The sequence below is a fragment of the Eublepharis macularius genome, chromosome 4, assembly GCF_028583425.1.
Source record: "Eublepharis macularius isolate TG4126 chromosome 4, MPM_Emac_v1.0, whole genome shotgun sequence".
In the NCBI taxonomy this organism is placed as follows: Eukaryota; Metazoa; Chordata; class Lepidosauria; order Squamata; family Eublepharidae; genus Eublepharis; species Eublepharis macularius.
In genome coordinates this window covers 174,580,018-174,592,078 of record NC_072793.1, presented here as the reverse complement: position 1 = coordinate 174,592,078, position 12,061 = coordinate 174,580,018, and the positions used below count along the sequence as shown (strand labels likewise).

The 12,061-nt window shown below is 48.7% G+C and overlaps 1 protein-coding gene across 1 annotated transcript in view; it reads left to right on the top strand.

Annotated features, from left to right (window-relative positions):
* Positions 1-366: 366 nt before the first annotated feature.
* Positions 367-12,061, top strand: part of LOC129327876 (zinc finger protein 420-like) — a 36,054-nt gene continuing 24,359 nt past the window's right edge. The window contains exons 1-5 of the mRNA XM_054976628.1: positions 367-448; positions 2,212-2,297; positions 4,215-4,341; positions 5,041-5,133; positions 9,924-11,834. Coding sequence (XP_054832603.1) covers positions 367-448; positions 2,212-2,297; positions 4,215-4,341; positions 5,041-5,133; positions 9,924-11,834 — 2,299 coding nt within the window. The remainder of the gene's footprint in view (positions 449-2,211; positions 2,298-4,214; positions 4,342-5,040; positions 5,134-9,923; positions 11,835-12,061) is intronic.

Genomic DNA, 12,061 nt, shown 5'->3' with positions numbered 1-12,061 from the left:
TGCTTGGGAGTGCTGGTTGCCCCAGCAGTCGTGTAGAAAACCAGGGGGCACTTCCTCCCCTCTTCCGCAGGTGCACACAGTCAGGTGGGTTTTAATAACTTTTCTGGCATTTCATTTTGGGAGCCACCTCAGGCAAATTCTGAGACTCAGAACATTTCCAAATAAATAAATGAAACAGAGACTTGCTTCAACTGAGGCCCACAGACCAAAGCCTTCTTTGGGTTGACTGTCACCAGGGAAGGGACATCAGCAGAGCTTGTTCAGATCAGAGCAAAGGTCAGTCCAGCCCAGCAGCCGAGTTCAGAAGATTCCTCCGCTTGCGCTACTGTACAGAAATGGGCCTTCAGGGGTATACTGCTTCAGGACATGGAGGTTCCATTTACCCTCTTCCCTTTTAAAGATGTTGTACAAGGCCTGACAAGTCCAGAACTGTCGATTCCTCTGGGAGGTAAGAAAGCCCAAAGGGGCAGGCCCCGTAGAAGCAGCCTCCGGAAGTCCTGGAGGGACCGCTAAAGGGCAACCATTGCAGCCTCTGCCGCATCCTGCAGGGAGGGTTGCCAACTCTGACTTGGGAAATTCTGGGAGACGTGGGGGTGGGGTCTGGAACAGGAGGAGTTTGGAGAGTGGAGGGAGGCTCAGCAGGGCTGTGATCCCAAAGAGTCGCACATGACCCATGAAACGGCCTGAGGACACTGTTGGCCTCCTCCGAATGGCTCTCGGGTGTCTCAGGCAGGGGCCCTTCACATCCCCTCCTTCCTGCTCCTTTTAACTAGAGATGCCGCCAGGGATTGAACCAGCGACCTTCCCCAGGCCAGGCAGAGGCTCTCCCTCTGAGCCACAGCCCGGTCTCCCAAGCTGCCCTTTCCTCCCGGGGCAATGATGCCTGTAGCCTGGTGAGCTCCCCCTTCTTATGCGCTGAGCATCCGGGGCCTCCCCCATTGCTCTCAGACCGAATCCCCCCCCCCAGGCCAGACTGGAGCCCCCCTCCCCCTCTCTCCTTGCAACAAGGCACGCGACCCCTGCACCGCTGTTGCCAAGGGAGACGCCAGAGGAGCGCGCAGCAGACCCCTTGCAGACCGCGTTCCTTGTCGTGTGGGCACGAGCCAACCCCGGGGTGAAAGGGAGAGAGTCGCAACTCCTAGACGTGCGGCGAGGAGGGGGCCTGGTGAGGTCACTTCCTGCTGTGCCCCCCCCCTCCTTCGCCAGCTCGTGTCTCCAGCCTCGGTCTCTCCCGCAGTAGCGTCTGCTGCCTCCCAGGCGCGTTTGGTGAGTTCAAAGCGTGTTTGCGCGGATGAGGCTAATGCGGGGGGGGGGCACAAATCAAACGGGAAGAGGAGACGCCCCCCTTCAACCGAACAGGAGGCGCGGTGGAGAGCAGATCCTTTGGAGCTCCTCTAACGCCCCCCCACCCCAAATCGGGGAGATTTCTGCAAAGCCGGGAGGCCCCTGCAGCACAGTCCCGGGGGGGGGGTGTTCAGGGCTAGAGGCTGGTGAAAGACCTGCCCCCCCTCTAGCTGCCCCTGCGAGGCACGGGGGCCTTGGAGACACGAGCTGGCTTCCCTCGCTGCACCCCACTCCTCCGCCTTCCCAGCAGGACTATACAGGGTTGCTTCTGTCTATGGGTCGCCTGCTCCCCCCTGGCCTTCTGATTTCTCTTGTAGACCGTTTGGTGTGAGGGAGGGGTTCTCGGTCTGCTGTTTTGCAATCTCTAGCTCTCATTTCTTGCCGGGGGCACAGCAACTCCTGCAGGGCTAGTCTCACTTCCTAGTTGTTATCTCCTACGTGCCACACAAGTCAGACAGTCCATCCGATCCCCTCAGGGCACCTCATTCCCAGCTCCTCCTCCTAGTTGTGTGGGGCAGGGCCGAGGGTCTTGTCCTCCCTCAGAGGGGAGGAGGGCGCAGTGTGGCTTCCGGCAGCGTCAGGGGCTCAGCGCCCAGGAAGGGATTTGGGGAGGTTGGGAGGAAACATGGCCAGAAGGAGAGCGGGGCAGATTGATCAGGAAGGCGGGACCTTCCCCTGTAGAGAATGGCTGGGGGGCGGGGGGAGAGATACTGAGCCATAGGTTCTGGAGCTTTCCTTGTTCAATCCTGATTGATCTTGAATTCCTCCCCAAAGCAAATCCAGAGAGAGCTTCCCGGAAGGGACTGACATAGAAATCTGGGCGCAGCAATAAGCGTTTCCCTCCATCTTCCTTTCTCCCCCTCCCAGATCGCAGCATAAAGACACGCTTGGCTGTTTCTCCACTGTCCTCTGCCTGTGGCGAAGCGAAAAGACCAGCCATGCAGCCAGCGCAGGTAAGGAGGGGGTGCAGATCAGCTGTGAGGAAGGGTTCCTTCTCTGTTGCAAGGCTGAGTGGATCGGGTCCCGTCCCCTCAGTTCTGGTGCCACAAGATGTTGAGGCTGCCCACTTAGAAGGTGGGAAATGGTCACCCCTTGTGTAGAATTCCATGTTCAGAGAAGAAAACAAGACTGTGGTAAAATTTATCCCACAGAAAAGGATTTGCTCCTCTTCAGGGACATCTCTGGCCTCTCCCCTCCTTTGGCTGCTAGCCCCCAGCAAATAAGGTTAGCCCCCCTGGCCCTGGGATGCCCCTAAGGAAGTCTGGTGGGGGGTTGAGACACAAATGTTCCTACCGGGTTTTCTTCCACCTTGGTTTTTTCATCCCTGATATTTCATCCCTGATATTTCTTACTGGAAACAAAGCTGGAAGACTGCCCCCTTCCGAGCACCCCGATCTGGGGCAGGGGAAGGAGGGCAGAGTGGCATGCCCACCTCTGGACCCCCTGCCCTCTCCCCCATTGTAGCTTGGGAGGAGGTGAGCGAGGTATGCCCACAGCTGTGCCCCCCTTTGACCCTGCGAGGCCCCCTCACTTCCCCATTGGGACTTGTAGGGTTGCCAGCTCCAGACTGGGGCATTCCTGGAGATGGGGGGGAGTGGAGCCTTGGGTGGGTGGGCTTTGGAGAGGGGAGGGACCTCAGGTGGAAATAATGCCCGTTGAGCCTACCTTCCAAGGCAGCCATTTTCTCCAGGGGAACTGAGCTGTGTCACCTAGAGGTGAGTGCTAATTCTGGGAGATCTCTAGCCCCCACCTGGAGAAGAGTAATTCTAGGCTTTGGGGGGGGGGCAAGGCAGGCAAGCCTGTCCCCCCCCCCCCCGCCCTTCATGATCGTGGCTTTGTGGGGATTGAAGGCAAGCAAGGCATCCCCTAGGGTTGCCAGTGTCCAGGTGGTAGCTGGAAATCTCCCAGAATAACAGCTGATCTCCAGGCCATAGAGATCAGGTCTGGAGGAGAAACCACCCTTTCAGAGGGTGGGCAGCATCATAAGCTGCTGAGGCCCTTTCTATCCCCCAACCCCAGCCTCTCTAGAATCTCCCCCCCCCCCCCCACACACACACCCATTTTGGGGAGGGAGCAGGCGAGCCAGGCTTGTCCACCTCCATGCCACACCACTCCCCCCCCCAAGAATCATGGTTTTGGGGGGGGAGTGGAGGCCAGGGAGGCCTCCATGGGGGGGCGGCGCTCCAGGCTCCTTTGCCAGGCAGCCATCCTGGGATGCCACTCAACACCCCCCAGATTGTGGCTTTGGTAGGGCGAGGAGGCAAGTGATTGGGGCGCTGCCGGCAGGGAGCATGAGGGGGATGGCTCCAGGAAGCCACCCCACTCGGGGCGCTGTGGGTGGGAAGTGCAAGGGGGGGCGGTGCTCCAGGCTCCTTTGCCAGGCAGCCATCCAGATCAGGGCACTATGGGCAGGATGTGCATGGAGGGGGATTGGCAGCCTCCCCGATCCGGCTGCGACTCCCCTCCATATCCCCACTAAGGGCACACTTCCGCACCTGCTCAGTGGAATCAGTGTGAGTCATCAGAAAACCATTAACACAATTGTGTTATAAGATTATTTATACTTTCTTATTTTGAAATTATATCCTAGGTTTTTTTTCACTAATGGAGGACCCAAAGTAGCTTTTCACATCTTTCTGTTCTTCTCCAATTAACCCTCCCAACAGCAGTCTTGTGAGGCAGGTTAGGCTGTGCAAGGCCCAAGGTCCCCAGGGAAGCATCCATGAGAAAGAGGGGATTCGAACTCTGTCCTCCCTGGGCCTTCACTCTAACCACTACAGGACACTGGCCTTTTGGGTTTTCTTACTCCCAGACCACCTTTCTTGCAATGTAAAGAAACTCTCTTCTTATTCTTGTTTCTCTTCTTCCAGAGTCCCGTGTCCTTTGAAGAGGTGGCTGTGCATTTCTCCCAGGGGGAGTGGACGCTACTGCGCCCAGCCCAGAGAGCTCTCTACAAGGAAGTCATGCTGGAGAATTTTGGGAACGTGGCCTCTCTGGGTGAGGATCCCTTTTCTCCTGGGATGTCCCTTTCTGGCTGTGAGGAGTGACTGTAAGGAACTCCTTCATGAGGGAGGAGGTGGTCAGGCTGTCTGCCCCGGGCCCAATGGCTGCCACCCAGTATGAGCCTTTCTCTGAGTAGGGAGGGGCCGTGGGCTTTCCTTGTGCAGAATGAGCCCCTTCCCTGCAGTCCGGTGTCAGGACCACTAGAGAAGGTGCCAAGTGAGCCTTGATATGGAGCCAGCTGTGTGACCTTGGATCAGTCACAGCTCTCTTAGAGCTCTCTCAGCCCCACTCACTTCACTGGGGATAATAATGACATACTTTGTAAACCTCTCTGAGTGGGCGTTAATTTGTCCTGAAAGGCAGTAGATGAATCAGATGTTATTGTTATTAATAAAGTGGGAGGGTCTAGGGAGGGGCTTCCCTCCAGCCTGGGTCTTGTCTTACCTGTGCTGAGATACGGCTGTGGATGGATCCCGGCTGGCTTCTCCACCACTGACTTAGTTCTCAGCTGGCCTTTCCGTCTCGTCTTGGCAGGGAGGAGACACAGAAGTGGCAGGGCCAGATGAGACCCCATCCCACACTGCCCTTATTGCTTGTCGGTTGTGTATTTCTGGAGGAGTGGTCACCCTGGGTTGGAATTGCTGGATTTATGGGCACACAGAAAAATGTTGTGTGTCTTTTTTCTCACCAAAGGACCTCCGATTGCCAAACCTGGCCTCATTTCCAGGCTGGAAGGAGAAGAAGAGCTGTTTGTCCTGATCGCCGATGAAGAAGAAGGATTGGCAGGTAGCTGCTTCAATCTTTTGTGGGATTTTTTTGATGCCTGTACTTTCTTCACAGACCTGGTGGACTTTGGGCCTTGTTTCTCCTCACAGTTTGAGCCTCTTCTCCAAAGAGATTGGGTGGGTCGTTGTGAACGCTGAACATATGAAAACAGGCAACTGCCCTCAGCAAGCCCTTTCACTGGAGGGGGCAGGCCTTGATCCTGGGACGTTGGGCCTGCAAGGCAAAGCATCTTCTTTTCCTCAGAGACAGGACTGAAAGCAACCCCAGACAGGTCTCCTAGGAAGGCATTCTGGCTCCGCTCCCAAGTGCAGGGGGTAGGAGGAAAGGCCATTTGCCTTCTGGCAGAGGGGAGCTGGTGGGGGGGATAGGATCCTTGTTTGGCTCTGGGAATGAGCACTTGTACTGCAGGCAGTGGTCTCAAGTTGCTAGACCTCTATAGGGTTGACATTCTTAATCTGAGGATGAATGGACGAGGGACACAGGGAAGTAAAAAGTTCCCCTCCGTCTCTAAGAACCCAACTCCAGCCTTCTCATTGGGGAAGTGTCTGCAGCCAGGTCAGAGCGCTCCGTTCCCACATGCAGAGCGGATCCAGCTAAGCTGCATAGTTCAGACAGCCCTTGCCTGTCATGGCCCAGCAGGTGCATTCAGAAGAAGCCTTCAGAAAACAGGGACAGATGCTGTGGCCCATTATCCTCCAGTAGATCTTCAGCGCTGTGACACAAGAGATGTTAAGGATATTTGTGGGTTGGGGGAGGGATTGACTATGAACACATGAAACCCCTGAGTGACCTTTCCGACTCTACCTGTTTGGGGAGGTGTGGTTTCCATTGACCATCTCAGGGAGTGGGAGAGCCTTGCTGGCATTTATACCCTGGCTCACCGAGACTGTCCTTCACCTAAACCTACAGCAGCAGCCTCAAGGAAAGAGGTCCTGAAGGCATATTAGAAAGCTCCAGGCCAGCTCCTTTTCATGGAATCCCAGAATCACAGAGCTGGAAGGGACCCCCAAGAATATGGTGAAATCGATGCACCATTGGAGTAGACCGTGTAGCATCTTCTCTGGACCCCCAGCTTGCATTATTAAAAAATAACTCTCTGGCCACTTCATTTGTGAAGATATGCCTTTTCCTTTATATCTCTGCAAGAGACAAGGAGAGAGACTTGCTTTTAAAAAAAGGAAATCTGGGAATCCGGAGAACATGCCACACCTGTTGTTGCAATGGTTTGAGCTGAGGAAGGGAGGGAAAAGGTGAGCTGCCTGCTGCTTTCTGAAGCCCTGTTTGAGCTGGAGAGGGCGGGGGGAGGAAGGAGCAAGCCCCGCTTAATTCAGGAGGGGGTGGGAATGGAGCTGCCCACCAGTCTCCACAGCCCCACGTAAGCCTGGGATGGGGAGGGGAGGGAGAGCCTTACAGCTCAGCCCTGCTTGAGCTAAGAATGGGTCTGCTCCCCCCTTGCTTTTACTACATGCAATGAGAGATTTACCCTATTGGTTGTGTTTTTAAGTTACTAGATCACAAAGAGGAGTTCATCTCTCTCCTGCCTTCCCCCTTCCCTTCTCTTTATGCAAGTGAGATTTGCTCTCTGCTGCCACCTTCTCGCTAGAGGTAGAATTGCAGGCTGTCAGAGGACAGCCAAACTCTCAGCAGAAGAGTCAGCCAACGCAGGGGAGGTCTGGCCGTCAGCCACGAGGCCGCCCTAATCAGCCACTAGGTGGACCTAGACTATCACCCAGGGTGCCAGTGGAAGGACACCAGTCAGCTGTGTGTCCCCAATCCAGCAGCCCAGCCACCACCACTTACCCCAACTGGCTATCCACCCATGGCACCATGGACAGTGCAGGGAACTGTGGGGGATCGTGATCCATAATTCCCTCCCATTATGGTAGGTGGGATCAGGGGGCAAGACCCTCCTTGCCTTCTGCCTTCCCTCACTTCTTGCCTCCTGAAAACCCAGAGGGGGGGGGGCTCAGAGCGCAGTAAGCCAAGGGGGGCAAAATCGCTTAAGCCAGCCTGAGACCATATTGAGGCTTTTTGAGCGGAGCAGCTGCTCCATTGCGAGGACAAAGCAAGAGGTTTTCTGTGGTGACAGGGGTCAGCGGAATCCGATTTCGGGAGCATCATTTTTTTCTCTTGAAGAATATACTGTGCAATTCCCTCACAAAAAAGAACATACAGCTGAACAGCATAAGATGACAACATCTGAGCATAGAGAAAATAAAAAAGTTAAAAACGCATCCTTCTTTTCCTAGATGTAAAACTTATCTCTCTCCTGTTCTTTTTTTTTGGAGGGGGGGGTAAATAGGTTTTTTATTTTTATTTTTACTAAGAAAAGGGGAATACAGAATAAAGAGGGATGGGGAAAAGAAGTTCCTGTTATATCACTCTAATACATTGCGCTGCTCAATCTATTTCTTGTCACATCAATCTGTTCTGCAGATCAGCCACTTATTTGCAAATTTTTCCATTCATTTTAAATAATGTCCATAAAAGTCTTCATCCTAACTAAGAGCTAGTTTTCTTCAGGTTTCCTCTGTACCCAGCTATAAAATGAATCCCAAATGTCATTATATATTGTATTGTCCATCTCTTTCAATAAACTCAACCATTTATCCATTTCAGCTGTCACAAGAATCCTTTCAATCAGATTTTCTTGCGTTGGAATGGCTGTCGTTTTCCAAAGTTTCGCATATAATATCCTGTCTGTTGTGATTATATTCAAAATCAAATGTTTTTGGTTTTTATTAACTGGAACCACCTTGTGGTTTAATAAAAAGAGTTCTGGTTTCAAAGGCAATGAAATCTTAAGTATCTGTTGAGTCGTTTTGTGGACCATCTTCCAGAACTCTGCTGCTTTTTCACATGTCCACCACAAATGATAATATGAACCCGGGTTACTCTCACATTTCCAATATTTGACATATTTAAAGACATTTTGGCTATCCTAATAGGAGTTAGATGCCATCTATAAAACATTTTGTAAATATTTTCTTTCAAAGAGGCTGCTTTTGTCATCCTTAAATTGCCCTTCCACATTTGCGACCATTGCTCTAAGTCAGTTGTATATCCCACATTCTCTGCCCATTTTATCATTTCATAGAAAACCTTGTCTTTTTTATATCTTGATTCCAATTGTGCCTGGCCCCAACGTCCCAACTCAATGTCTAGATCTGTCATTTCTTTTGGGTTTTTTAATAGACCACCTGGTTTCAACAGTACCTTGTAGGTAGGGGCTTTCCCCTCTTTCTTCAAGTTAGGTTGTGTAAATGCTTCGATTGGGGAGACCCACAAAGGGATTTTCTCATAAAAGACAAGGCTTATTCTTTCCCAAACCATCACTACTGCTTTCCTTATCCAATGATTTTTGAAGTATTTAAGGTATTCCCATTTTTTATACCAGAGAAATGCATGCCAGCCCATCAATAAGTCACGTCCTTCCATGGTATTTTAGATATTAGGAAACAGCTTAAAATTAGATAGATAGACAGACAGACAGACAAGGGGTTGGAAAACTGTTGGAAGTCGAACAAGAAAAGGGGGGAGGGTGTGGGTGGGGGAAACAAGAATATATGGGGGGAAATGCATATTACTTAATTTGTATGTCAACTCACCCAATAAAAATTTATTTAAAAAAAACAGATTTAAAAGTCTTTCATTTTCCAGGCTAATCCATTCTCTCAACCAAGTCAACGCACAGGCCTTATAGTATAACCCCCAATCTGGTAGAGGAAAACCTGCTTTTTCCTGTGTCTTGTAACGCTTTCAGTTTAATTCGCGATCTTTTATTCTGCCAAATAAAAGACTGTACAGCCTGGTTAAGTTCCTTGAAAAAAACTTGGGGTAGCCCTACTGGTATGCTTTGGAACAAGAATAGAACTCTTGGTAGAAAATTCATTTTTATCACCACAATTCTTCCCAGCAATGATATCTGCAGGTCTTTCCACCTTTTCAGATCTTTTTAAATTGCTTTTATTGATATCATATAATTATCGTCATACAGAGAACTACATCTATTAGTCATCCAGATTCCTAGGTATTTTATCCTCTTTTCAATTACAAACTGGGATTTTGGGGTTAGTTCTTCCATCTGCTGTTTCTGCATGTTTTTTGTAATGGGCTTTGTCTTTTGAGTGTTTATTTTTAGGCCTGCCAAGGCACCATATTCCTTAATTTCTTGCAGGAGCTCCTGGATTGATGTTAAAGGTTCTGCTAAAATGAAGACTAGATCATCTGCAAACACTTGTAGCTTATACTCTTGCTTCTTAATTCTAACTCCTCTAATTTCATCTGAATTTCATATCTTATCCATAAGTGTTTCCAATGTTATATTATGAACAGAAGAGGTGATAGTGGACAGCTTTGTCTCGTTCCTTTTTCGATTTTTATTGGTTCTGTTAGCTGGCCATTAACTAAGATTCTGTTTTTTTGTTTATCATAGATTTTTTGGATTATTCTAAGAAAACTTTCTCCACAAATAGAAGAGATCTCTCCCCTGTTCTAAAGAGAAGAAGAAATATCTGAATATTGTCAATTACTTTCATGTCAGATTATCTGCATCTGGCTGGCCATCTCTCTTCTAACTCTCTATTGTGGGTGTGAAACAATAACTTAAAACAACAGGGTCATCTTGAGCTCAGATCGTGGGGGGAAGGGGTCTCCATTGTATATTCTGTGGTTTTTGTTCTCTTGGGCTACAGACTGTGGGGTCTTAAGTGATCAAAGTAGAAACGTCTGACATAGATAGGTTGTAAATATGTCCTACCCTCACAACAGCTTTCTCTTTCTCACTGCAGGGGTCATGTGGGAATCAGCAAATGAAACCTCTGAGCACCCAGTGGATAAAGGGGATACATATTCATATGCAGGAGGGAAAGTTGAATATTGTGATACCCTGAGGAAAGAAGAGAGAAAATATCCATCTAAAGGAAGGATTAATTTTGGTCTTTTACAAAATGAAAATGTTAATGAAATTCTACTACCTGAAAAGATGTACATAGAAAGCAATAAAAATGAAAGTGCAATGAGTGGAGAAGATTATTCTGAAAAATCAGGAAAAACCAAGCATTGTAAAACCCGGAACAGAAATAAAAAATATAAATGCCTGGAGTGTGGGAAAGTCTTCAGGAAGAAGGATATCCTTAATTCTCACCAAAGAATTCATACAGGAAAGAAACCATATAAATGCCCAGATTGTGAAAAATGCTTCTATGATAGCAAAAGTCTTACATGCCATGAAAGAATTCACACAGGGGAGAAACCATATAAAAGCCTAGAGTGGGAAAAAAGCTTCAGTGACAGACGCAACCTTAAACTCCATCAAAGAATTCACACAGGGGAAAAACTGTATAAATGTGGGAAAAGCTTCAGTTGGAGTACAAGCCTTAATTCCCAAGAAAGAATTCACACAGGTGAGAAACCTTATAAATGCCCAGACTGTGAAAAAAGTTTCTGTAATAGGGGAAGTCTTACACGTCATCAAAGAATTCACACAGGGGAGAAGCCATATAAATGCCTAGAGTGTGGAAAAAGCTTCAGTCAGAGTGGAAACCTTAATTCCCATCAAAGAATTCACACAGGGGAAAAACCGTATGAATGCCTGGAATGTGGAAAAAGCTTCAGTCAGAGTGGAAGCCTTAATTCCCATGAAAGAATTCACACGGGTGAGAAACCATATAAATGCCTGGAGTGTGGAAAAAGCTTCAGTCAGAGTGGACTCCTTAATTTCCATGAAAGAATTCACAAAGGGGAGAAACCTTATAAATGCCCAGATTGTGAAAAAAGTTTCCGTAATAGTGGAAGTCTTACATGTCATCAAAGAATTCACACAGGGGAGAAGCCATATAAATGCCTTGAGTGTGGAAAAGGCTTCAGTCAGAGTGGAAACCTTAATTCCCATCAAAGAATTCACGCAGGTGAGAAACCATATAAATGCCTGGAGTGTGGAGAAAGCTTCAGTGACAGACGCAGCCTTAAACTCCATCAAAGTATTCACACAGGGGAAAAACCGTATAAATGCCTGGAATGTGGAAAAAGTTTCAGTTGTAGTGCAGGCCTTAATTTCCATCAAAGGATTCACACAGGGGAGAAACCATATAAATGTCTGGAGTGTGGAAAAAGCTTCAGGGACAGATGCAACCTTAGACTCCATCAAAGAATTCACACAGGGGAGAAGCCATATAAATGCCTAGAGTGTGGAAAAGGCTTCAGTCAGAGTGGACACCTTAATTCCCATCAAAGAATTCACACAGGTGAGAAACCATATGAATGCCTGGAGTGTGGGAAAAGCTTCAGTGACAGGCGCATCCTTAAACTCCATCAAAGAATTCACACAGGGGAAAAACCGTATAAATGCCTGGAATGTGGAAAAAGCTTCAGTTGGAGTACAGGCCTTAATTCCCATGAAAGAATTCACACAAGGGAGAAACCATATAAATGCCTGGAGTGTGGAAAAAGCTTCAGTTGGAGTACAAGCCTTAATTCCCATCAAAGGATTCACACAGGGGAGAAACCATATAAATGCCTGGAGTGTGGAAAAAGCTTCAGAGACAGATGCGACCTTAAACTCCATCAAAGAATTCACACAGGTGAGAAACCGTATAAATGCCTGGAGTGTGGAAAAAGCTTCAGTCGGAGTGGACACCTTAATTCCCATGAAAGAATTCACAAAGGGGAGAAACCTTATAAATGCCCAGATTGTGAAAAAAGTTTCTATGACAGTGAAAGTCTTACATGTCATCAAAGAATTCACACGGGAGAAATCTTATAAATGCCTGCAATGTGGAAAAAGCTTCAGTTGTAGTGGAAACCTTACTTTCCACCAAAGAATTCATACAGGAGAGAAACCATATAAATGCCTGCAATGTGAAAAAAGCTTCAGTTGGAGTGAAAGCCTTACTTGCCACCAAAGAATTGATACAGGGGAGAAACCCTA